Source organism: Thalassophryne amazonica, chromosome 7 (genome assembly GCF_902500255.1).
Source record: "Thalassophryne amazonica chromosome 7, fThaAma1.1, whole genome shotgun sequence".
NCBI lineage: Eukaryota > Metazoa > Chordata > Actinopteri > Batrachoidiformes > Batrachoididae > Thalassophryne > Thalassophryne amazonica.
Genome location: NC_047109.1, coordinates 81445689 through 81473076, shown reverse-complemented (window position 1 = coordinate 81473076; position 27388 = coordinate 81445689). Strand labels below are relative to the sequence as shown.

The 27388-nt window shown below is 42.7% G+C and overlaps 2 protein-coding genes and 1 long non-coding RNA gene across 9 annotated transcripts in view; 1 reads left to right on the top strand and 2 right to left on the bottom strand.

Annotated features, from left to right (window-relative positions):
- Positions 1 to 2197: 2197 nt before the first annotated feature.
- LOC117514355 lies at positions 2198 to 26764 on the top strand. The gene is made up of 3 exons (XR_004561867.1): positions 2198 to 2209; positions 12744 to 12751; positions 26639 to 26764. It is a non-coding gene; the product is annotated as an uncharacterized LOC117514355 (long non-coding RNA).
- Positions 17646 to 18733, bottom strand: lenep (lens epithelial protein). Its single transcript, XM_034174774.1, has 2 exons — positions 18698 to 18733; positions 17646 to 18647 (listed from the first exon to the last, which is right to left on the bottom strand). Exon 2 carries the CDS (start codon positions 18290 to 18292, stop codon positions 18098 to 18100), a length of 195 nt encoding a protein of 64 aa, XP_034030665.1. The 5' UTR covers positions 18293 to 18647; positions 18698 to 18733; the 3' UTR covers positions 17646 to 18097.
- The window catches only part of shc1 (SHC (Src homology 2 domain containing) transforming protein 1), a 64994-nt gene continuing 57511 nt past the window's right edge, over positions 19906 to 27388 (bottom strand). For all 7 annotated transcript variants that reach the window (XM_034174771.1, XM_034174772.1, XM_034174768.1 and 4 more), the window contains 5 exons: positions 26012 to 26159; positions 25148 to 25205; positions 23415 to 23534; positions 22685 to 22941; positions 19906 to 22559 (listed from right to left, as the gene is read on the bottom strand). In XM_034174771.1, coding sequence (XP_034030662.1) covers positions 22431 to 22559; positions 22685 to 22941; positions 23415 to 23534; positions 25148 to 25205; positions 26012 to 26159 — 712 coding nt within the window. In that variant the 3' untranslated portion in view covers positions 19906 to 22430. The remainder of the gene's footprint in view (positions 22560 to 22684; positions 22942 to 23414; positions 23535 to 25147; positions 25206 to 26011; positions 26160 to 27388) is intronic.

The window sequence follows — 27388 nt, the reverse complement described above, 5'->3', positions numbered from 1 at the left end:
GGGAGAGTTCCAAACACTGATGATCCCATTTCTCCACAGGAGGACCCTAAAGTGGTACCTGGAGACTGGGTGTTGATAAGAAGCATCAAGAGAAAACACTGGCATTCACCTAAATGGGAAGGGCCCTATCAAGTACTACTCACAACACCCACAGCTTTGAAAATTGGGGAAAGAAGTACATGGATTCATTTAACTCACTGTAAGAAAGTCATTTCTGCAGACACAGACAAACAGTAAGAACAGTAGGATAAGACTAGTAATAGTGTGTGAGCTTGGTGTTGAGATCCAGGTTAGACACGAAAGCTAGCAGAAGACATTAAGAAGCCACTGTTCTGAACATAGGTGTGCTGTAGTGTGCAGAAATGGCGAAAGAAAAAAATAAAAGAACGGGGGTTTCTGGACCCCACGGACAGTCCTTGTTATGCTACTTTTCTTTTTTGAATTGGGAGTATTATTAAAAGCCATGAGCACGGGACATGATAATAAGGATCACATCCGCAGATTGCAGAGACCAAAAAGAAGTAACAAAGACCCCAGTCCGATAATTAATGCCACAGTACATAGCTGTGATGGGAATAATGCATACCGATTTGGTGTACAGGCCTGCATTCCTAGAAATACTTCTGTGATCATCTCTGTACCATATAGTGCTCTTACCCATGGAATGCCGGATGGTGACAGAGGGACTAATTACGGAAATAGTTTCTCATGGTATATGACCAACGATCAACAAGATAGGAGATGGGAAACGTTGGTAGCCGATGAATGGAGTAGATGGACACCAAGATGGGCACAAACCGAGTGGGCTAAGTACCAGAGTCAAAGTCTCAAAATGTATCAAACAGATGATAAGCTGTCTATAGTGGTGAATACCACAGAAAAAGGAACCATATTCCCACCTGATATAGAGGGAGACTGTTGGTTGTTCCTCCTTTGGGTATACAAACAAGGAAAAGATCCGTATTTCCATTTCTTCCTCTGTGAAACAGATAGAGTACAGCAACCAATATTGACCGAATTAAGTACGTCAAAGGGGGTGTCCATACAAGCAAAGGGGGTGTCCATACAAGCAAAGGGGGTGTCTGTACAAGGCACAAAAGACATGAAGGCAGATGACTGGTTCCTAGTAACTACTGGAATTAGTGGACAAAATAACAATTGGCTTTTAATGGCAGAACAAGCAGGACTAGCAGCAAAGAAGGACTGTGTTGTATGTATGTATGGGACCCAGACCTATATTACAGGTAATACCGGCAGCATTACCCAAAGACTGTCTACTGACTGCTATGACACAGACATACATTGCGGCAAACAACAAATGTTCTAAGTGGGACAAGATCTATCCAGTGACCAAATTGACTAAGATTAAACCTTTATTCTCAAGCAAAGTTGGGCATGCTAACCATACATGTGTACACTTGACAGGGACAAGTAAGACTTTGGGTAGCTTAAACCACACCGCCTGGTGTAAGAATGTGGTCCATAGTACTCCCACATTCAAACCTGTCGGGAGGAGTGACGTATGGTGGTGGTGTGGGGATAACAGAATCTTTGACAGACTGCCACGAAATGTGTCAGGTTATTGTGCATTAATATCATTATTGTTACCAGTTGAAGCCATACCCATGACCCCTGAAGACGTTACGACATATGCAGCCTCTCTTATTCCTGAAGATTGGCAGAAAGGCGTAGCCAGACATAGAGTGAAAAGAGATTGGAAAGGAGTGGGAAATCCAACATATATTGACGCAATAGGAGTCCCCAGGGGAGTGCCTGACGAGTATAAACTGGTTAATCAAATAGCAGCTGGATTCGAATCTTCCATCTGTTGGTGGTGCTCAATTAATAAAAACGTGGACAGAATAAACTACATCCACTACAATGTACAGAAATTAGGAAATTGGACTGAGGAAGGATTTAAGGCTGTCCATTCACAGTTAGAAGCCACGTCCCTTATGGCCTTCCAGAATCGCATTGCTCTGGATATGTTGTTGGCAGAGAAAGGAGGTGTTTGTGCCATGTTCGGAGAACAATGCTGCACATTCATTCCAAACAACACAGCTGCAGACGGCAGTCTCACTCAAGCCATTGACGGGCTGAGGACGTTGAACAGGAAGATGAAAGAGCACAGTGGAGTAAACACCGAAGGCTGGGATTGGTGGCTGGAAGGGATGGGAAAATGGAGGTCTTTGATTTCTTCACTATTAGTGTCTATAGCAGTATTTGCTGCAATTCTAACATTGTGTGGATGTTGTTGTATTCCATGTCTCCGAGGCTTTGTAAATAGAATGATAACCACAGCAATAAGTCCAGGACCAGGAGGGGGTCCAGCATCATATCCACTTCTGGGGACAGATGACGACAAGGAGGACGATGGCTCTCCTGACCTGTACCCAGACCAATGGAAGTATGATGACCCAGACACCGATGATGGTGACAATGATGACATCACCTCTGGGGTGTAAGCCTAGAGAAAACATACCATGATGAACCTCTTAGTGAAAATCTCAAAAAGAAGTGCTAAGCTGAGTGATGCCTACTGTATGTTTTAACAGGCGATAAACAGGAGGGGAATGTTAGAGATTTTGTATACATGTTATCACTGTTAAACGTTTGTACATTTGCCTTCTTTCTCATGAGAACGGTGTTGTGCTGTTTTGCACTTCACCCTGAGAACGTACGTGTTATTCAACCTTTTTTAGCTTTGTCTTCTTTCTCATGAGAACGGTGTTGTGCTGTTTTGCACTTCACCCTGAGAACGTACGTGTTATTCAACCTTGTTTAGCTTTGTCTTCTTTCTCATGAGAACGGAGATGTGCTGTTTTGCACCTGTCTTAATGCAATCCTGAGAATTCAATTTTGTTTTGACGTTTGTGATGTGGTGTTTAGTGTGAAGGAGTGTGGAAGACAGGACACTTCAGGCAGATGCAGAACAGCTGATACCTGCAACAGACGAACGAGATGTGCTGACCTGAAGTGTTCTTCCTTACAGCTGCACTTATTGACGTATGCGTTTATGTTATGGGAAGAAACTTGTCTTGCGTCATTACCCCCACCCTTAGGACAAGTTTCTTGTTTATGTGATGAGGGCGTCTCTTAATAAAAAGAGCGGAAAAGCAGGCCAGACTTTAGTGCAGCCTTGGTGTACAGCCTGGCCGCACTCCGCGCGTAATATTTGACTTTCTGTCTCACTGGTGTTTCTTGACTCTGTTTGTCTTGTTAAAGGTTTTAAAAATGTTTGGAGGAGAAAATACCCAACAAGCAGCTAAACAAGGCTTTCTAAACACAGGAAAAACATATAATTTGGTATACATTAAATCAAAAGCCTACAAGAACATAGGAATACAGGGAAAGCTGGGGGATTACATATTAGGCGAAGCCATTAGCATCAAATGTGAAGAGGAGGGAACACTCAACATAGAGGTAATTTGTGATAAAAGAGGATGCAGGGAAACCAAGCAAGACGTAACTGTTACAGTACATGAAGCCACAAAATGGGTAAAAATCAAACCAAGGAAAAAGAGGACAATTAGAAGCCTAGAAACAAGCAGTCACTTAGGGAGATGGGATCCCAGTACAGACCTAGCCCGCACACAAGGGTTGAAGACCAATTTATTTTACCAATGGTTGAAATTTTCGGCTAGGCAGATCAGTGAAAAGCCTTGCATAGCCTGTCACCGGAAAGGTGTGATACCTCAGGCTAAACCCCTACCTGATATCAACAACTGTTATAGGAGTCCCCAACATAACTCAGACCAAGCAGAATGCTATACACAATGTGTTATGAAAATGGCAGTAGGTGATGAAAAATATGCTGCCGACAGTAAACTTTGTCCAGTGCCCCTAAGTACAGAAGGAACCGTTCCACCTATGATTAAAATAGAGAAAGGGATGATACACCCATTCTGTATAGCTAAAGGCTTAGTAGCACAATACATAAGCGATTGGCAGGTAGGGACGACCCAGCCAAAACACCACATACAGTGTATGCAAAAGCAGCAAGAATACAAACCGGCCAAAACAGCATGGAACATTACCGTCTGTCACACCCTGCCAGCAGCAGGCATACAGTGTGAACAAATAGTACCGGCCACAGGGGGGTCTGTAATTGGACTGAATCTCACCCATGCTTCATGGGTATCTACTCCAAATTTAGCTAAGGGAACGGTACCCTTAGCTGACATCTTTTGGATATGCGGACAAAAAAGGAAACTCCTGTCATCGCTGTCCCCGAATTGGAAAGGCCTTTGTGCTCCTGTGATGCTCACAGGAGCAATAACAGTAATTGAAATGCCGAATTCAATACAACCCATGCCACAGAAACTTCGTAAGAAAAGAGGAATAATGACGTTTAAAACAGACTACAACATCACAGTAAGAAACGGGATACCAGAAGGGATACCCCGACAGTTAGAAGTCATAGACAGTAGCAGAGTTAAAGCAGATGAAGATGCGGATAAATGGGGATGGGCATTGGCTCTGTTCGGGGTTACTCCAAAAATCCGTTCTAGGTTCCAGGAGGTGCAGTGGATTAATTACTTGTGGTATAATCAGCAAAGATACCTGAACTGGACATTGGCAGCAGTAGGAGCCTTAACCGAACAACTGCACGCCACCTCGCTAATGACAATGCAAAATAGATTAGCTATCGAGATGATGATGGCTGATGAACAAGGAGTTTGTATTATGATCAAAGCCACCGAATGTTGCACAGCTATTCCCATGCGTACAGGGGAAGACGGAAATTTGACAGAGCTCTTAATCACACTTGAAGAGATGCAACAGGAACTGTTAAGTAACTCCATAGGACGATTCTGGATACATTGTAGGGAATGGAATGAATATTGGCCCACTGTTTTCACTGTTTGGGACTCTAAGGAGAGGGTGGATATCATGGAAAGACTGGTTATACCAGATAGGTGTAATCTTGGCACTAACAGGGGTGGCGGTCTTGCTGGTAATATGTTGTGGTATTCCCTTGATAAAATTTCTGGTCAATAAATTGATTTCATCCACAGTAGGACAGCTCCCACTGCTAGCCATCCGAGCCCTAGAAGAAAGCACAAACGAAACAGACAGAGAACCAGAATATATGGAAATGGATGAAATACCAATTATCCTCCCCGACAGCCCCCAGCTCCCTAATATTGTGGCGTATACCCCAGATAGGGAGGACTGGGATGGACCGTGCTTGGTGATATTGTAGACGAGGAAGAAGACATGCACGCACATTTACATTCACACACATGCACCCACAAAAATGAGGGATAGGATAGACAATATCTGAAAGAATGACATGGAGCTGTAATAATGAACGTATATGTATATTACTAGGACACAGGAGTATGGCTGAGAGACCAGACTCCCCTGATCAGGGACCTATGCCTGATCTGCCTCTATCAAGTCTGATTGGACTCTCAGAACTGTTTGGAGGAGAGGATATACAGGAGGGATGGTCGAGACATGATTGGTCGCCACAGCCGCCTTCCATCCAGCAGCTAAACCAGTTGGCAACAGAAGGATCTTCATCGTTCCAGCACCTGGCGATGACGGCTTCACAGAATCTGCCTGCAGCAAGAGTCGGCCCGAGGACTCCACCATCACCTGAAGGACCCTTTGGACTCAGGAACACACCCCTTCCGCAGATGCCATGGAGACAGTCACATGTGCCAGTGGCAACGATACCCTCCAGGGGAGGCAGCCAAGGTCGGCCATATGCAGCAACTGCCCGAGTGCATCCTAGACCCAATTCACTGCTAGGACCTGTCCCCAGCTTTCCACCCCCAAGGCAGGAGAGATATTCTGATCAGCCCAGTACCTCTGGAGGAGGATCAGCAGGGGTGGACCTTAGTCGAACTCACCCACCAGGACAGAGGGGAGCTTTGTACAGGCTACTAAATGCCCAGAGTGTCCCAACCACTTGCCTGTGCGACATCAACAATACTCCCCCCACACACGAAATGCCTTCCCCCTTGTACTTCCTGTCCCCTGGACTGCACAACCTTAATCTGGTCATGGTCACCCCACTGGACATGGCAATCTTGGTTCGAGAGCTTCGTCTTCCACAAGAGTCTGTTCCAAAAACCTTGGAGCAGCTCCTGCCCCTCACAAATCACATTCCCCATGAGCTATTTGAGGAAATCATGCCACAACTAAGTCAGACAGCTGCATACCTGTTCAGGATACACCGTGACAATGCCAACATCTCTTGTGCTCAGGAAGGCCTCCATACTCAACTGTGTGGTCTTCAGTCTAGTATGGACATGCTAGCCAGCATGATGGAGCATATGGAAAGGGAGCAGCTAGGACTGGCCACCACCACCCTGAATGTGGGCAAGAATTCTCTGGGGGCCCTGTACAACCTGGCCAAGCAGCACAAGGAGCTGGAAAGATCCATCAGAGAACTGCACGACTGTCTGAAAGCCAGAATTCCTGATCCTTCCCCCACTACCCCTGAAAGGCCAACCTCCCCATGTTCCCCAACTTCTCCCAAAACTTCAGATGCTGAGTAAATGCTGAGGAGCGCGGACTGACGTAATGGCACTGAACACGGACTATGATCTTAGTTCTTGAGTTTGAATTGCGGACTGGTTTCAGAAATCTGAGTGTAAATAAAAACAAAGAAGGATATATGTTAGTAACGAAGGTTGGGTAAATGTCTGTCCTTACCATCATCTGCGTAACACAGATAAAGCTAAATGCATACACATAGATATCACATTGCAAAGTTATAAAAAGGGGACCCTTACACGGCGTGTTTGTAGATTTAGTAGTAAAGATGCACCATAGGGACCCCTTTTTCTTAAATTATAGCATGCCTCAAGAGACATGCATCGCCTAAATTTGGCGTCTGGCCAAAAAGGGCATTAGAAAACAAGCTGAAAAAGAAGAAAAACAAAGTGGAGAATGTTGAGAAATGGCCTATAATGAAAACCATTATATGATTGACTAAGGCAAATGACTTAAGGACGGACATGAAGGGAAACCATTTATTGTGTTTATCATTTAACTAGACATAGCTGCGCTAACCTTAGAATAGTTTCTTGATTGGTTGACTAAATAGTGGTAACGTAGGGGTTATTTGATGCATTTAAATAATAAATGTGTGACGCTTTAACAAAATAATATGTAGAACCAAGTATAATGGGTTGGAGCCTCTGGTTGAGTGAGTCAATAGATGCCAGAAGATGATTGGTTGCACTGATGTCAATGTGAAGCCTTTACTTTGCTATGATTAAGAGGTTGATGTAACTTGTTTTATGTGGCCATTTTAAGTGCCTTGAATTACACCAAAACTCAATGTTTGAATGTCACCTTGCATTGATATAATCCGGCTAATTGCTCACCTTGTGCCTTAGTATGTAGGTTCACCTGCACTTCAATATATTTACCGTGTGAAGTATCACTGATATTCATATCCACACCAGAGTTATCAGTAAGTCGAGTGATGTGTTTTTCTTTTTTATTATTGCAATGCACAAATGAAGATGTCTTGTCAGTAAACAACCCAAGAGTATAGTTGAAGTAATGGGACTCTTTCGAGTCCCAGAGGAGGGACTGTAGAAGAATTTTTAGGTCCATATTTGAACTGTGATGAACTATCAAGTGTCCTGATCCGAACTGTATGTCCTCTGGTTGAACTAGCAGGTGTTCAACCCCAAAAAAGGGCTCTATTAGTCATTCAGTCTGTCAGGGGCTTTCCAAGGCCTCTTAGGTGCTTTCCCGCAGGCCACGTGCAGGGGCCTCAGACCAGCTGCACGTGTGGCTGAGGCCACGTGCGGGGGGGCCTCAGGCCAGCTGCACCTGTGGCTGAAGGTCTTTTAAAAAAATCAGTTGTAAATCCTTCATGTTTTAATGGGAGCGTTTGTCACATTGAAATAATGGCCTAACACCTGCTTAGGGTTCACTAGAGGACGCTTCCAATAGAAAACCATGTCTTAGGAATGAAATAAATAAAAAAGTTGAAGGAGGAGCGATGCCCGCGGGTCTCCAATAAATAGACGAGCGCGGTTGTCATATTCAGTCTCTCTAGAGGACTCAGTTTGTCTAAGCTCTGTGTCGAAGGCTTAAATAAACTTAAAAACTCTGTGCATTTTATCTTGCTAAAGGCTGAATTATTCTAAAGTGTTGTGTCCTTTTTCTAGCATATCACTTGCAATTAGTTTGTGTTATCTAAAAGAAGACATCCCGAGAAGACTAAAGACGAGCCGCGACAGTACACACCTCCATTTTTGCATCCCACTTGTGGCACATAGGCATTCATCATCACCCTGCATTTTCCAGTTTCATATCATAAATGTCTGTCACAGTCTCTTTACCTCAAAAACACTCTTACTAATAGACTCTTCCTTTGTGATTACTTGTGCACCATTCCTACTTTCATGCACTTCATGATAGAACAGGTTGAACCTACCGTCAGTGCTTCTGGCCTTCCACTTGATCTTTTACGCACAGTGTTGCTGTATTTTTCCACTCATTTTTATCATAGCTCTCTGATTTTACCAATCATATTCCCAGTATTCAAAATTCCTACTCTCCAACAACTAATTTCTAACCTCTTCTGCCTGATCCTTCAGACACACTTTCTTCTACTCATTTTACTTTTTCGCCCAACAGTAGCATAATTTCTGCCCATACGCTGTTGGACAACAGCACCAGTGGTGGTTGTTGTTAAAGGTGCTTTTACACATAAGAAAGACGCGTTACGAATGTCATTTTTCTGTCATTCGTGACACATTCCTGACATTCTTAATGTGACTTAACGCATCTGAATATGTTTCTTAATAGTGTGTGTTGGTGCGTGATATTCTTGATATTCATGGAGCATGTTTTTGCCTGTCAAAAAATCTTCCACGAATGTCACACACCACCCTCATTTCGTCTCACATCGTGGAGGTCGCAACTGAGCGTATTGATCCGTCTTGATGAGTATTGATCCTTAATAGAACGTGACAACGTTCGTAGTTGTTCCTGTGATGGTTCTTGGAGCCCAAACTGTCACGCGTTATTACGAAGTGACACGAAAACTGTCAAGTTTTGACACGACTTGTAACGCGGCGTCACATTTCACTGCGCGCCACGGCGAATCAGTTTTCTGTCACGTGCGCACAATTAAACTCGGCTCCAAATGTCGTTCCACGGTTCCCGCTGAAGCTCCTCAGGAAGCTCCTGCAGGTGTTCCACCTGCTGTTGTAACCGATGAGCAGGAGAACGAGTCTGAGCCAGAGGAGCGAGAGGAGACTCACGTGCAGCCAGACATCTCTGCACCTCCTCCAGTCCGGCGGAAGAAGAAGCGTGCGCACATTTAAACCCTGCTGCACCGCATTCAGTTTGATTGCTGACACCAAGTCGGTCAAACTTAAATTTCAGTGCTCTTCAGTGCGCTCCTGCAGGTGTTCCACCTGCTGCATGTGCCTGATGTTTGGGAAAATGCACGAGACGAGCCGCATGAAGCCACACATCTGGCTCTGTCCGTCTTCTCCTCTCTGCGCCACACCATGGCACAGAGCCCAACTACGCATGCAGTCACAAAGTTCTTCTAAAAAACTGGAGCGATCTGAATTCGGTTGGATGAATATGGGTGTGTGTGTGGAGACAATTCACCTCGTTCACAACGTGACAGAACTTAAACATGCGCTGTTACGTGCAATAGCGCGCAACAACACGGAACACTATTCTTGACCGTGCGTAATGGTTCCTGATAATTATCCGGCAACGTGCCATTAATCGTAACGTGTGGTAACAGGTTGCAGCAGTTCCTGAGGACACCTGACGCCTCTGCCCCGAATCATCACATTCGTGATCAGCGGCCAAGAATGTGTACTTCGTGGCATTCGTGACTTGTCGTCGTTATGTGTAAACGCAGCATAACCCAGGCCTCATCCAGTCCAGTATGGAAATGTGATTTGGAATATTTGATTTGGAACAGTTCATGACTGATGCAGTCCTTCTCATCTGTCCAGGCTGTGCTGGCTTGTGTACAGGACCTGTACACCTCCAGGGCCCTGAGGCGAGCAAGAAAGCTATTGGCTGATCCCTCTCACCCATGACACAACTTTTTGTCACCCTCCCCTCTGGCAGACGCCTGAGGTCCAATAGGACTAAAACCTCCAGACACAAAACAGCTTCTTTCTGTCCACAGGTAGACTTATAAATAATGGCAATGACACCCCCACTTAACCTGCATCCCCACCCCACTCCCACAGAGTACAGACTGAAAGGTACTGTACATCTGCATACCTGCACAGCCCCATTCCACTATATTTACATTTGACAGTGAACATAGTTTTGCCCATTTTTCTATTTGACTCCTTTACTTCTTACAGAAGTATTTTTCCCTTTCTTTTATTGTTTATGTACAACCCCAATTCCAATGAAGTTGGGGGCATTGTGTAAAATGTAAATAAAAACAGAATACAATGATTTGGAAATCCCCTTCAACCTATATTCAATTGAATACGCCACAAAGACAAGATATTTAATGTTCAAACTGATAAACTTTATTGTTTTTGTGCAAATATTTGCTCATTTTGAAATGGATGCCTGCAACACGTTTCAAAAAAGCTGGGACAGTGGTATGTTTACCACTGTGTTACATCACCTTTCCTTCTAACAACACTCAAGAAGCGTTTGGGAACTGAGGACACTAATTGTTGAAACTTTGTAGGTGGAATTCTTTTCGATTCTTGCTTGATGTACAGTAGTGTTCAGGATAATAGTAGTGCTATGTGACTAAAAAGATTAATCCAGGTTTTAAGTATATTTCTTATTGTTACATGGGAAACAAGGTACCAGTAGATTCAGTAGATTCTCACAAATCCAACAAGACCAAGCATTCATGATATGCACACTCTTAAGGCTATGAAATAGGGCTATTAGTAAAAAAAAGTAGAAAGGGGGGTGTTCACAATAATAGTAGTGTGGCATTCAGTCAGTAAGTTCATCAATTTTGTGGAACAAACAGGTGTGAATCAGGTGTCCTCTATTTAAGGATGAAGCCAGCACCTGTTGAACATGCTTTTCTCTTTGAAAGCCTGAGGAAAATGGGACGTTCAAGACATTGTTCAGAAGAACAGCGTAGTTTGATTAAAAAGTTGATTGGAGAGGGGAAAACTTATACGCAGGTGCAAAAAATGATAGGCTGTTCATCTACAATGATCTCCAATGCTTTAAAATGGACAAAAAACCAGAGATGCGTGGGAGAAAACAGAAAACAACCATCAAAATGGATAGAAGAATAACCAGAATGGCAAAGGCTCACCCATTGATCAGCTCCAGGATGATCAAAGGCAGTCTGGAGTTACCTGTAAGTGCTGTGACAGTTAGAAGACGCCTGTGTGAAGCTAATTTATTTGCAAGAATACCCCGCAAAGTCCCTCTGTTAAATAAAAGATGTGCAGAAGAGGTTACAATTTGCCAAAGAACACATCAACTGGCCTAAAGAGAAATGGAAGAATATTTTGTGGACTGATGAGAGCAAAACTGTTCTTTTTGGGTGCAAGGGCTGCAGACAGTTTGTGAGACGACCCCCAAACTCTGAATTCAAGCCACAGTTCACACTGAAACATGGTGGTGCAAGCATCATGATATGGGCATGTTTCTCCTACTATGGTGTTGGGCCTATATATCGCATACCAGGTATCATGGATCAGTTTGGTTATGTCAAAATACTTGAAGAGGTCATGTTGCCTTATGCTGAAGAGGACATGCCCTTGAAATGGGTGTTTCAACAAGACAATGACCCCAAGCACACTAGTAACCAAGCAAAATCTTGGTTCCAAACCAACAAAATTAATGCCTCTCAGATGTGAAGAAATCATGAAAAACTGTGGTTATACAACTAAATACTAGTTTAGTGATTCACAGAATTGCTAAAAAAGCAGTTTGAACATAATAGTTTTGAGTTTGTAGCGTCAACAGCAGATGCTACTATTATTGTGAACACCCCCTTTTCTACTTTTTTTTTTTTTTTTTTTTTTACTAATAGCCCAATTTCATAGCCTTAAGAGTGTGCATATCATGAATGCTTGGTCTTGTTGGATGTGTGAGAGTTTCCCATGTAACAATAAGAAATATACTCAAAACCTGAATTAATCTTTTTAGTCACATAGCACTACTATTATTCTGAACACTACTGTACGACTTCAGTTGTTCAACAGTTTGGGGTCTCCGTTTTCGTATTTTGCGCTTCATAATGCTCAACACATTTTCATGGGCGACAGGTCTGGACTGCAGGCAGGCCACTCTAGTACCTGCACTCTTTTCCTACGAAGCAGCACTGTTGTAACACGTGCAGAATGTGTCTTGGCATTGTCTTGCTGAAATAAGCAGGGACGTCCCTAAAAAAGACATTGCTTGGATGGCAGCATGTGTTGCTCCAAAACCTGGATGTACCTTTCAGCATTGATGGTGCCATCACAGATGTGTAAGTTGCCCGTGCCATGGGCACTAACACACCCCCATACCATCACAGATGCTGGCTTTTGACCTTTGTGCTGGTAACAATCTGGATGGTCTTTTTCCTCTTTTGTCCAGAGGACATGACATCCATGATTTCCAAAAACAATTTGAAATGTGGACTCATCAGACCACAGCACACTTTTCAACTTTGTGTCTGTCCATTTCAAATGATCTCGGGCCCAGAGAAGGTGGCGGCGTTTCTGGATGTTGTTGATATATGGTTTTCACTTTGCATGGTGGAGTTTTAACTTGCACTTGTAGATGTAACAACAAACTGTGTTAAGTGACAATGGTTTTCTGAAGTGTTCCTGAACCCACACGGTAAGATCCTTTACACAATGATGTCAGTTTTTAATGCAGTGCCGCCTGAGGGATCGAAGGCCACGGTCATTCAGTGTTGGTTTTCAGCCTTGCCGCTTATGTGTGGAAAGTTCTCCAGATTCTCTGAATCTTCTGATTATATTGTTAGATAATATCTGCGCTAATTCTTTATTTTATGTTAGCTATCAACTATTTGTATTATTTGTTTGGAAGTTCTGAGAAATATAAGTTAAGTTGTACTTTATCTTGTGTCCAGGTTTCACACACAGAGAGAGATCTTCCCCTGTTGGTGAGAGCCAGTAACATTAGAAATGTGAGACTAAACCACACCCATGTTAACACCCACAAGGTATAAAAAGTGTTGTATGACTCATTTTAGGGGCCTTTCACAAGATGGGCACTGTCTGTGAGGGTCCCAGGCCTGGTTTCTAACGTGACCTTGAATAAACTCAAAATTAGGAATACAGTGGTTTGGTTTTTGGTAAGGGGCAGAATCTTACATAAAACAACCGGGTAGAAATAACAATATTATGGACTGTAGATGATGGAATCCCTAAATTCCTTACAAGTTTTTTTGCCAGCTTGCACTCGACCGAGACGGACGCACTTTTCTCCTCTCCCTCCCTCCTTATCTTTCCTGCTTCTGTGGCGTGTTGTCTGTGAGCCTGCAGCTTTGCTCTTCTGGAAACGACAAAAATGGATCTGTTAAAGTGGTCTCTGAACGCAATTGACACTATTTTTTCTACAAGACATTCGGGAGCGGAGGACCCGACCTGTCCTGCTGGGACGCATGTGATGGGTTACGTGATGGACTCGTGGAGGAGATGGCAGGTCATGTGCCTTTACATGCTTTCTGTGGAGGACGTCGAAGATGTGTACATATTCGGCTTGGTGGTGACCAGCTTTCTGATGTGTGGTGCGGGCACTCTGCTGGTTTACCGGAAAATCAAGAAAGTGGAAGCAGCTTTGATTGGTCGTTCCAGGCTGCCCTATATGATTGATTCGATTGGGAAGGCAGTGGCTGCGCAGTCGGCGGGGGTTAACCGCGTGTTGGAAGACATCTCGAGCAAGATCGCAGCCCTGGAAACCCGCTATGACATCTGTGAAGACCACATTCTACATTCAGATGCATTGAGAGCCACTCTGTTCTCAGAACTGTGGAATCTTTCAGGCGTCTGTTAATCTGGCTATTCATTTGGCTTCCCCAAATACAGCTACACTTCAAGGTCGCTGTGATAAAAAACCTCCTCAGAAGATCAACACTTAAGCCTCGCTCCCTGGTCTTCCCCCCTCCCCTCAGCTTCTCCAGCTCTGACGTGAACTGTGTTAGAACTGTCCAGGACTTCTCAGACCGCGCAGGGCTGTTCCCTCCCCCTTCCAGACTGTCGGACAGGGCCGTTGACGGCGCCGAACTGGCTGCCTTCCGGAGTGTTCTGATAAACTGGTCCTTTCAAATCTCGGTTGTCGTCCTGTGTCCTTGTTTTGTCTCTGTGATTATTGTTTTTTTGTGCTGATGGGATTTTTTTTCCCTCATTGCCGCTGTGTAATGCAGCAACTATGAGGGTTTTTTTTCTTCTCCTTTTCCCTCGTGTTTTGCTTTCATATATATGTTTTATGTACCGGGCCGGCCTATGTGTTGTGTGTTGTGTGTGTTGTTTGTTATGGGTCGGTGTTGGTTTGCTCAGCCCTGCTGTTGACCAAGGCAGGGATGTACATCTGGAGCTGGTCCCCGGGCGCCTAATGGCGACTTCTGCTCCTACTGGCAAATAGGATGGGTTAAATGCAGTAGCCACATTTCATTGTGCAGGGAAGATGTTCTTCTGTTCTGTGCATATGACAATAAAATTTCCTTGAATCCTTGAAGTGAATGTTGAGAAACATAGTTCTTAAACTGTTGGACTATTTTTTCACGCAGTTGTTCACAAAGTGGTGATCCTCGCCCCATCTTTGCTTATAAATGGCTGAGCCTTTTGGGGATGCTCCTTTTATACCCAATCATGACACTCACCTGTTTCCAAACAGGTGTTCTTTGAGCATTCATCAACTTTCCCAGTCTTTTGTTGCCCTGTCCCAACTTTTTTGAAATGTGTTGCAGGTATCCATTTCAAAATGAGCAAATATTTGCACAAAAACAATAAAATTTATCAGTTTGAACATTAAATATCTTGTCTTTGTGGTGTATTCAATTGAATATAGGTTGAAGAGGATTTGCAAATCATTGTATTCTGTTTTTATTTACATTTTACACAACGTCCCAACTTCATTGGAATTGGGGTTGTACCAATTACTTCTGACAGAAGTATTTTTTTCTTTTATTGTTGTCTATGCACCAGTGACACCAGATTAAATTTCTTGTATGTGAGAACTTACTTGGCAATACATTTGATTATGATTCTAAATGATATGCATCTATATTTTATTTTCAGGTTATTTTTTTTATTGTATTGAAGACAGCATCCTATCCTGTCCATCTGCAGTAGTACATGCAATACAAATGTAAATTTTGACAAGACTTATGTGCAGAATCTCTGACTTGTTCCCAGTGAATATTGGTATTCCTCAGGGATGTGTTCTGGCTTCTACTGTGTACAGTGGATTCTTGGAGTTTGTGACCTGTGTGTCTTTGTCTGTGAGGAAAGATTCGCTGACAGACTTTGCAGATGACACTGATATTTGTGGAATCAGTGAATAAGACAGTTGCAGCCCTCAAACAGCTGAATCAGATTGTCTTGGCTTGTGTCTCAGTAACTTGTTGAACTTGCTGAAGTTCATTTACCTCAGCATTGACAGTCATACCTCTGGATTTTCAGCCCATGCAATTGAAGGACATCCTTATGGAGTGTGTGGATTCACAAGGTCACTGGACAGAGGTGTTTGGAGAAATACAGATATAGTTGCAGAATACAAGTCAAAGTCTTCTGAGCCCCGGCACTTCTGGTTTTACTCCACAGAATGTGAGACGTAAGTCATGTCATTTTTTTCCCCCCACTTGTTTTGCTGGTCCTGTGAGTACATGTGATTTCTTAGTTGTTTATTTATTTCTTTTTTTTGTAATAAATTAGCAAAAATATAAAATGTCATTGTAACGGCTGGTGGCCAAATGGTTAATAAAATAAGGGAGTAGCCGAAGGGACTTACTTTATCATTATGGGGTATTGTATGTAGAATTTTGAGGGGGGAAAAATTAATTTCATCCATTTTTGAATAAGACTTTAAAATAAAATGGAAAAAATGAAGTCTTGTGAATACTTTACGGATTCAAGCTTCATTCAAGCTACTGCAAGCTGGCAAATAAATAAATAAATAAATCCTTGGGACAGATAAAGTTGATCTTATTCTCATAGTGTGTATGATTTAGTGCCATCTAGTGGTGAAGTTGCAGATTGCATTATGCTGTCACAGGTCATGATTTTGTTTCCCCTTCCCATTTTCACTTCTTTGGCAATGAAAATTCATGCTCCCTTGGCTTATTTTGAGATAAACGATATGTACAATCTTCCATTTTGCAAAATTGAGTGTTCTCAAATGTGGTAGCCTGTACTAGCAACCAGTAGACCGTGCATGGGGAACCAATCACAGATTCTTTTTTCTTAAGCCTTCTGGCAGCAAAAATGCCAAAGGCAGAAAGTACATCCCTTTCGGGCAACTACATCAACATGGCGGCCTCCGTGAGGGGGCGTGCTCCTATCTAGATATGAAGGGCCCATTTTAACCTTCTGAAAACACATCATTCCTTTGTTGCAGGTAACTATGTACTAATAAACAGATGGTTTTGAATGCACCCCTGCTGATATTGACAGTGACATATTCTCATGGCTGAAGGGGGTGATTGCGGATCTACATCTCCGTCTGCAGACCCGGCTGATCCAGGGTGGACCACAATGCTGGATCTGCCATAACTGGTGATGGTGTCATCTCTGCCTCCTCAGCTGTCTGGTGATGGTTCCTTTCTGACTAGAAATGCTTGACACCCTCCGCAAGCGTTGTCCCAGGTTAGCCAGTCCGAGACAATCTCCTCAATGGCGCAGATCAACAAAGCCTATGTGGTTGTGATAGCGCTTTTTCAGCCCTCTACATTGTTGGTGGACCAGCTTCAACTCACTGAACAGCATCTTCTTCGGACAGCAGTTTCCTGGCATTACAACGATGTGCAAGTCACCTCAGTTGTCTGATGAGGTATACACACCTCAATGGTGGTCATGCGGCAGGATATCCACATGCAGCACTTGGTCCACCCAGCTCAGTCCTATGAAGAGCTGAAGACATCTGATGTGAAACCTCTCCAACTCTTTGACAAGGCATTTGTAGAGTGTTCCCGACTCAGCACCATATAGGAGCAAAGAGTCAGACACACTGCACGGTATACTTTGGTCTTGGTCTCCAAATGTTCTAGAACACCTTCAGTCGCAGCCGTCCAAAAGCGGCAGAAGCAGCATTCAAGAGATGGTCGATCTGTTTGTCGATAAGGCCAGAGTTGGGGATAATACTGCCGAGGTATTCGAAGAAATGGGTGTTCCTCAACTGTACATCATTGCTGAAGATGTTGCTTGGAGGCCTGTGATGGTTTGGACATTCAGTCATGCTTTTGAAATGTTATCATGGACCACTCCCATCACAATACAAATGTTCCATCCTACAAAACGGATAATTTAACAGATTCCTTGTGATCTACATTCACCCATTTTCACTATTCTGTATGGCTTTTGCCTTACAATATAAAGCGCCTTGGGGCAACTGTTTGTTGTGATTTGGCGCTATATAAATAAAATTGATTTGATTATTCTCTACCAAATCACAAAATAATTTTCATTTCTCTTTTTGAAAGCAGCTACAGCAATATAAAATAAAACATGCAGTTGTCAAGGTAACATTTTTCTATTCACAACTCTCTTTATTCATTCTCACAGCAGTTTGTATGGCTGTGTAGGGAACATCACAAGTGTTGTTCTGCTGAAGATCTTATTTCACCGGGTAATTTCGGAACCCATTAGGCCCACATTAAATGTTTGTAGCACCTAAACAATGTTTCCAGGGAACACAGGAAGAACATCCTGGAAAACACAAAAATGTGTGAGATATGTGTTAAGATAAAATGATTCAGCAATTGCTCTAATGAAAGCAACCCAAAATTTAGCAGTGTAGACTATAAACATCGCTATATTATAGTGCACGATATAATGGATCATACTTGCCAAAGCTTTGCCAGCATTGTTGTTCAAACACAGCAGTTCTGATGCAGTAAAAGCTGGTTAAAATTACACAAGAAGCCATTGGAGAAACTGGAAAAATCAATGTGCAGCCACTTGACTCAATCGGCTCAGTCCAGGATTTCTTTGATGCACCAGCAGCAGAGGAGAAAATACAGACACTCCTTTACAGACTGGATGAAACTGTATGAGAAGTTTCCTCCAAAGAAGTTCTTGGCTTTACCTAGACCCTGCACCATGTCCCGCAGGTTCTGTCCCAGAGAGGATGAAGGCATGGCCTGAGGAAGAGGACGCTGAGGATGCATGGATCAATAGTGGGAACAGAATGATCAGACAGAGGCAACAAAGACGATGCAGCGGCTGAGGAATATTGTGACAGCTGAGGTGTGATTCATTGTCCCTGACAGTCGGGTCCCACACCTATTACCGTCTATACAGAGAGAAAGCTGCCTCTGTTCATAACCTGCTTTTTCTCGACCATTCCCTGCTTTCAAATGGATGCTGATGGATTAACTGCCTTGTTTACATCAGTAGTAAACTGTTCCCCACTGTTGTTCATTCCTCCCTGTGCTGGCTCTTTCAATGCTCTGAACCCCTGAATCAGCCCCCTGCTGCGACAGGTTGATTTTGATCACAATCAGGAGCGCTCCAGCAGATTCCCTACACACAAGCTCTACTTTCTGTACGTTTTCCTCATCCTAAAGAATTACAGGTTAAACATGATCACTGACTTTGAAGATCTTGTGTGATCTTTGATCGCATGTTGTCTTTTGACTTCCATAATACAGAAACTAAAAAAAAAAAAGCCTATTTCACTTGCATCATACTACAAAAAAAAAACAAAAAACAAACTCAATCTGTCTATGATGGATGCAGAGCCACTGGTGCTGCATTTCTTTCATCCAGAATGGATCACTTCATTTTCCAGCTTGTCATGTAACAAAGACTATAAATGCTTCAAAATGCAGGACTGCATTTCTCTAGCACTTTTTCCATTTACCTGATACTCAAATCACTTAATAATGCCTCTCATTTATTTCCCCAGTTACATGTGGAGATTAAGTTACATTAAGTTGTCTTATTAAAGGACAGATAGGCAGCATGGGTGAATTCACTCCCACATCTACAACCAGGAAAAGTTAAGTTTTTACCGTATTACTCAGATATTAGCCTCTTGAGAACATTGCTCAAATTTATATCATCATTAAAAAGTCATGTACCCTCTTGTCACTCAGAACGTCTGCAGCCTTACGTACCTTCCATTGTTTTGCATTCTCAAGGTATAAGCTTCCACTGTGTTCCAAAGGTGGAAAAAATAAGCCAGGAGGTTACAGGGTTTTTCATGGTGTCTTACACAGCAGGTAGCTTAGTGCATAGGAGTGGGACTACCCATATCTGTAAGAGACCTGGGTTTGATTCCCAGTCACAAAACCTGTGTTCTTGTCTGAATCCACCCAGTTGTAAATGGTATTAGCATTAGATGCAGATGTAACCCGTAATAGACTGGCATCATATCCAGGAGTTGTAGACTCTGATCTGCTTCACTCTACAGAATCTGGGGATAAGCATGATTGGGAATGGACCTTCTTTTTCCCCCATTATCAACAATTAGTAGTAAATGGCCTCATTTTATTATCCATTATAGTTTTATTGTATTGGCCACATAAGCATGGACAAATAACTAAATATTAATTTTTAATTTGTTCTTATGTTTTATTCGTCTTTTCAAGACTACTTATTTTCTTTTTGCTGTTTTAATTATCTCTTGTCACATGGACATAGCAGACGATTTAAGAATTGTTTGGAAATTGCTATAAAAATAAAATTATTACAATAATAACAAATTACATTTGATGGAACACTACGGAGGTACTGCAGCAAATACAAGAACATATCAAAAACTCCTATAGATGAATGATATATGTATTTTTTATATATGTAATCTATATTTTCAGGTACAGAAGTAAACAAACATTTTCCCCAAGAAACAAAGAAGTATTAAAACAGAAAATAAAAAATCAGAAATCTGTGCACACTATTTAAAAGTAACCTTTGGCTTTCAAAAACACAATATAAATCATTCACAATATCACCACTACTGACAAATTTTGAAAAGATTTCCATGCAACAAAGGCAACTGTGATGAAAACAATAACAGAGCATTTCATTAATGATACAGACAGACAGGTGGGTCGGTTTGCACAAATGCGCTCTAACAGCGATACTTAAAGCTCTAGGTTCTCCACATCGAGTGCTTACCATGTGACACTACTCCACAGTCTGAGACATTTTTTTGACAATAAAGCATTAAAGTAAAAGATCCCTTCTCAAATCTCAATGTTTGAGCCTCAAACCCGCACATTTTGACAGATGCAGTTGGCTTCAAGAGCAACCTCAGCGCTGCGGTTTCAGGCAGAGTCACACCACAAAAATGTAGTTCTACTAAAACCAATAACTGCGACCCAATAACAATCACTGCTATTTACAGATGTATGGGAATAACCCCCCACCCTCACTAATGACATCAAGTATCTGTGACTAAGCTGAATGCAAGAACGTGCATCAGAGGAGATTGCCATCACTGGACCTGTTGGTGTATGTCTACTGGCGTGTCATTTTTGCAATCTTTGTTATACTGAGACTAGTGCGTAAATATTCCTGTACATTTACAACAAGGTAACTGCACTGAACTGAAGTGACTGCACTGAAGAACCAAGGCACGATTAAAAAGATAAAAAAGACAACATCATGAACCGAGGGAGGAAAAGAGAAACGATACTGTGATCTCCCGTGTGATCCTCAAAGTCTGCAAAAACAGCAACATTTGGCTTCATACCTCAGCAATGCTCCAAAAGCATTTGTATAATTATATTCAATTGCCCCAAACCCATTTCACTTGATACATGGTTTTACAAAAAGATGTTTTTCAAGTGATTCTTTTTAAAGCAACATCATAACCAAAAACAATAGACTGATCTTATACATATTTTGCATCATGTTTGCAGAGTGAAGTCCATTCTCATGGGCCACAAAAAAAGAAGTGTCCTTTAATTGCTCACCTTTGTGTTGTGTGAATGACAAACAGCCCACAGATTGTCAATGCAAACACATACTTATAGTTTTTAAAAGTTGCTCAAAACGATCTGATCTACACTTCTCATAAGACCACTTTCTATTTATAGATGACATCATTGCACAAGTTAGTGTGAACTCTCCTTTCTGATGACGTATTCAGGCACAACAATAATATAAATTCATCTGCAATAAAACTAGCCTATTTTAAATTTGCAATTCTTTCTGTCTACACTTGCTTCTGAGCCTGTGAGCACTTGACGTCTAACAGTTGATAATCATGTTTGTTCTGCCTTTAGCAAACATGCTCATGTTCTTTGGCATGGCAGGTGGAGCAAAATGTGTGCAGTGCAAATGTGCACGTTTGCACCTTTCATCCGCATTTAGAAGCAGATACAGCTGATTTGAACATCCTGAATCTAAGCTGTCCAACAGATAATGAGTATGAAGATGAGAAACACACCTGTGTTTTGAAGAAAAAAAAAAAAAAAAGAAAGAAAAAAAAGAGTCATTGGCATAGCAGTCCCTGTTTTGCATCTTTCCATAATACAGACAAAATTCAAAAGTCCTTTAAGTTGTTAGATAGGGTGGCCCTCCTGATTAATGTGGGAGCAAACATTTTTATGCGTATTCACCAGGGTGATTTATTTCAGAGTCAGGTTTGCATCCGATTGGTCCAGTGAGATGTGAAGTGAAGGCGGACTTTTGCAATCAAGTTTGCGTTTGACCCAAAATGATCCAACACCAGTCTGATGATGGAACTCATTTCCCCAAATGAAAGGGATATGCTTGGATGAATTTGCTTTCAAACATGTTCACTTCCCCACTTTCATCATCGTTGTCACTTCAGTTCCATGAATTTTTTTTTTTTTACACACATTTGTCTGTATGAACAAAATGTTCTGTGTTTTTATAGACACGCACGCACGCACATGCACACACACAAAAAAGAAATTACATGTGTTTTGCCCCATTCTGAATTCAAGAAGGGCTCCTCCCTGGTTCACAGTAGAAAAAAAACTGCTTCTCCGGTGTGGAGGGATGGCCTGAAGGTTGTATGATCAAGGAGAGATCGCAGGCCATTTTGGCGCTCGGAAAGCACGGAAACATGTGGCAACAGCAGCAACTCAACAATATATCAATCAACATGATGTCTTTTCCTCCCATTTTTGGTTTTCTATACTATGGTGTATGCATATGCATTCTTGTATACGTGTCATTTATTTTATTTTTTTGCTGTGTGCAGTACACTTATCTTGTAGATGTGTGTTTTTCTTGTATTGCATTACTGTGAGGAAGTGAGTCTGTCTCCAGGAGTTGAACTGGTGTGTGTATGTGCATGCGTGTATTTCTATGCCCATGCATGTAAGATCAGGCCCTGCGCTCTACTGGTTGCTGCAGACACACTTCGCTCCCGGCTGATACGATGGGGAGCCGGTTGTCCATGTGGTAACTGATCAGGTGGCTCACACTCTCAAACCGATGGTCTTTGGTTCGGACCTATCAAACAAAATGAAAACTAATATCAAAAACAAAGTCAAGTTTAACAGCTAACACTGCAGTATAACCATCTGTTGGTTGTCAGTTATCTCTCCCTCCCCACTGCAGTCCCTTCTCTGACTCACCACTCCTTCTGGGTCGACGAGCAGCAAATGTTTGGGTTGACCCCCTTGCTGTCCTGTGAGGACGTACTGTCCCGGCGTGGTCCCAGACTCCCGCACCAAGAAGTCTCCATCGCGTGTTAGCAATCTTTCTGCCTCCCTACGACTCAAGCTGCCATGAAACCAGGCTTCACACTGCAACTGCTCCACCAGAGGAGGCGCTGCTGTCCCTGAGCTTGGTCCACTGTGTCCAGAGACCCCAAGGGCATCATCAAAAGGTTCTTTAAAATAATAACACAAAAAAATGATTGACATCCAGCTTTGTGGTGCATTACGAGCACCATCTGCACCGCAGTGTGGAGTCTGAATCACAGTACAGCTTCTCAGATCAGTAGACAACAGCAGCTTGTCACGTGTGCAGACAGTGCCATTTTGTGGCCTTAGATGATAACGCAATATTTTTTACACACAAATAAGCTGCTTTGAAATATAAGTCACAGGACCAGCAAAACAAGTGGGGAGGAAAACTAACATGACTTATACTCTAGGAAATACAGGTAATATTAACTGACATGATCTTATGATCATGCCATGATTTTTCACCAGAGCTGGTTTGATGCCAGGTTCAATCTTCCAACAAGCTCTGGTGAAAAATCATCCAAGTTTTCACTTTATCACATCAGCTGAAACTGTTCTCATTATTTAGTTTCCTTGCTTAAAGGTAGTGAGGCTAACAGTAAGGTGCAATACTCACTCATGTCAAAAGCATCCCTGTGAGCATTCCCATTGGCTGCAGCAGCTGGGGGGCGGGGTTTATCCACATTGACGTATGAAGGGTCATCAAAGAGTTCACGTCCTCCTTCCTTGGCACCCACTTAAGGTGGAAAATCAAGAGAGAAAGGGACAGAGAGAGATCCCCTTAACTGATCAGCATGTCAAAGTATAATTTAATCTGTGCACTAAAAACAAATACGAGGTGTATTAGATAAGAAACCGACACTTTTATTTTTTTTTTTTAACTATATGGATTTGAATGACGTGCGATTACACCAATCATGCTTGAACCCTCGTGCACATGCGTGAGTTTTTTTTACGCGTGTCGGTGACGTCATTTCCCTGTGGGCAGGCCTTGAGTGAGATGTGGTCCCGCCCTCTCGGCTGAATTCCTTTGTTTCACACGCTGCTCGAGACCGCGCGCGTTGCTTTATCAAAATTTTTTCTGGACCTGTGAGGAATATCCGAGTGGACACTATTCGAGAAATTTAGCTGGTTTTCGGTGAAAAGTTTAATGGCTGATGAGAGATTATGGGGTGTTTCTGTCGCTGTAAGGACCTCCACGGAGCGGGACGTCGCGCAGCGCTTCCAGGCGCCGTCGTCGGCCTGTTTCGAGCTGAAAACATCCTAATTTAAGGCTTAATTCACCCAGGACGTCGTGAGAGAACAGAGAAGATTCAGAAGAGGCCGGCATGAGGACTTTATGTGGACATTCCACTGTTTAAGGACATTTTGTAATGAAAGACGTGCACGAGTCATTTCCATGACGACTTGGCGAATCTGTGTGCGCCGCGACAGGAAAAACACCTCCGTGTTGAAAACCATTTGTAAAATTCAGGCGGCTTTTGATGGCTTTCAACAAGTGAGTAACTGAGAAATTGTTTAACAGCTTGGGCATGTTCCAACTTGCCCGTTAAGGTTTCCAAAGGAGGTGTTTTTCCTGTCGCAACCCCCCGCGGTCGGGTCCGGCCCGACATGCGACTCTGCCCGCACGTTCTTTCATTACAAAATGTCTGTTAACAATGGAATGTCCGAATAAACTCCTCATGCCCACTTCTTCTGAAAGTTCTCTGTTCTCTGACGACTTCCTGGGTCAACAGAGCCTGAAATGTGGAAGTTTTCAACTTGAAACGGCGCCTCGAAGCGCAGATCGCCGTCAGGCACCGTGGGCCGTCCTTAAAGCGACACTACCAGACCAAAATCTCTCATCAGCCGTTAAAATTTTTACCGAAAACCAGCTGAATTTATCGAATGGTGTCCACTCAGTTGTGCCTTACAGCTTTTGAAAAATTTTTTATCAAAAAAAGCAGCAGTCTGAGCCATTCCTAAACAATGAAAAATCGACGAGAGGGTGGGCGACTCCTCACTCAAAGACTGCCCACAGGCGAATGACGTAACCGACAGGCGTGAAAAAACTCTCGCATGCCCACGAGGGTTCAAGCATGTCTGATGTAATCACACGTGATTCAAATCCATATGGTTTTTGAAAAAAATAATAAGGTCGGATACTTTTCTAACAGACCTCGTAGGATTAAGCAATTTTGTTGGACACCTTTTTACACTTTAACAAGCCAGAAAGTGATTAGACTCTCTTGGTTGCAGTCTTGACTGAAACCCACTATAATGTAAAATGAACCCAAATGGCCTAACAGTGAAGCACCTACCCATGCTCAGTGAGATTATTAGTTGGAAAGACAGCGTGCGAGCACTCACCTGGCAGAGGCGGCAGAGGCTGCTTGTGAATGTCATTCTGACCTGGCTGTCCATAAGGCTGCACACAAACATACATAAATGATGAGTTGTGGGCTGTTGTGTGCTTTGTATCAAAATAGCAATGGAGGCCTATACACAGGGTTACCAAAAGTCAGCATTTCCATAAATACCTCAAAAAGAATATTTTCAGCTTTGTTAGAGCCGATTTTAAATTAGTTAAAATTTATAGCAATGCATTTACGACATGCATACAGTAAGTACATTGTGTTCTGCGTCCTTATCAGGCGGGACAGTCGCGGCACCGGTCGGCATCACCGCGATTGCTCTCACTGCCTCCGATGCGCTTTCTGCGGGCTCTGTAAACGCAGCAGCAGGCCACTCACACCGCCTTCCTGTCTGCTGTGCTGAGCTGCGCCAAATCTGGCAACAGGTCCAGAGACTACGCTTGCAGTTTTGATCCATATACTGACTGCAGCCGCAGAGCTCCGTGGCCATTGAGAGAGGACTTGGATTCTTTGCGGGTCCCGCATCCGTACCTCCGGAGGCAGTGAGCGAAGGGAGAGAATGCACATTGTGTTCTGCGTGTGTCTGTTTATAATCTTCTCGCACAGAAGAAAAAAAGACAGTGTTTACACAAGAGAGAAAAGTGAGAAAATGTTCATGCCTGCTTGAGAAAAGTGTATAGTGTAGTGAGGGGTTTTACAGCCTTAAAACATCTATAATAATTGCAAAAAATAGCGCTGACTACTTTGCGGATTTCGCTTATCGCGGGTTATTTTTAAGGCGTAACTCCCACGATACACATATATATATATATATATATATATATATATATATATATATATATATATATTTATTTCTCACCAGTGTGGCACCAGGGCGGGTTCGCATATCAATCAGTCCACCAGGGGGCGGCTGTTTTCCAGGGAAATTATTATAGTAAGGGACATCAGGAAGTGGAGCAGCCTCATCATCTTCTTCCTCCCATGCAGAGCCATCAAACGGAGCCATTCTGGATGAGAGGAGAGATGCACAATCTATCAGGGAAACATTTGTGACAATATTTAAAAACAAACACCTGTTCTTTGCTTATATGTGTCCACATAAAGAGTACAGTCATATATACTAGGTAAGTTCAAACACCACATTTTTATAACTGCTCTATAATAAAATTTTAAATTGTAAAGTGTTTAGTCGAGTCTGGGCACATGCATTGGTGCTACACTTCCGTAACACCACAAAACCGTGTTCGGTCAATTTGGGCAGACAATCCATCCATCTGCATGTCTCTAAAATAACCATCTACATGCCACGCCCAGATGAGGTGTGGTTGTCCTCTTTGCCTCAACACTCAGGTACTTATGCGCTGGATCATACACACAAATGTGCCACATGGTCAAAAGTAGGGATGGGATGACGAGTTGTAATAGTAGACTGCAACTAGCTAACATCTGACTAGTCGACTATTTTTATTTATTTTTTATTAGACAGCCATTTATTAAGTTCATTCAACCCTTAAAAGAATAGATCTTTGGAGCTGCTAGCACTCCCTTCACTCAGTGAAGAAAGTATGTGAACCTTGGCAGGTGAATTAGTCAGCTCAAACAGGTTGTCTAGGCCTAGCAAATGAATGCAGGTATTGTTTTTATGCAAATGTTGTTTTCTGTATTTGTGATTTTGTGCTTATATTTGTTGAAATAAATGTCACATTTGAGTTAAAGATTCTAAATTTGCTTAATTCATTCAATGTCACACTTAATCACCAACTCGTCGATGACTAATGGTACCGACAAGTCGAATAATGATTTTCAATAGTCGTTGCAACCAAGCCAAAGGTTCCTCACAATGCAAGAGATGATACTCATCATAGTCTTCTTTAGTAAGTGCAAGTTTGACACAAAGTCATCCCAGTGGCACTCCAGGATCCTCCAAAGACACGTGATACCAAAGGCATCCAGTTGTTGCCTTAGGTCACTGTTTAACATGAAAAACTCACAACCATACAGTAAGACAGGTAGCACCAGGACCCTAAAGACTTAGATCTTTGGTCTCCTGCAAAGTTATTGGCATTGCCAAAACACTTCTGTCCAGTGGCCACATGACTCCATAAGCTCTTCCCGGGCAATTCTTGATCTCAAAGGCCCATGACAGAGAAATGAATATCACTGCTGAGTCAAATAAACACCTCTGTTAGGTCAACACTTTCACCACATATAGAAACATTTCTGTTAGCTGAATCCA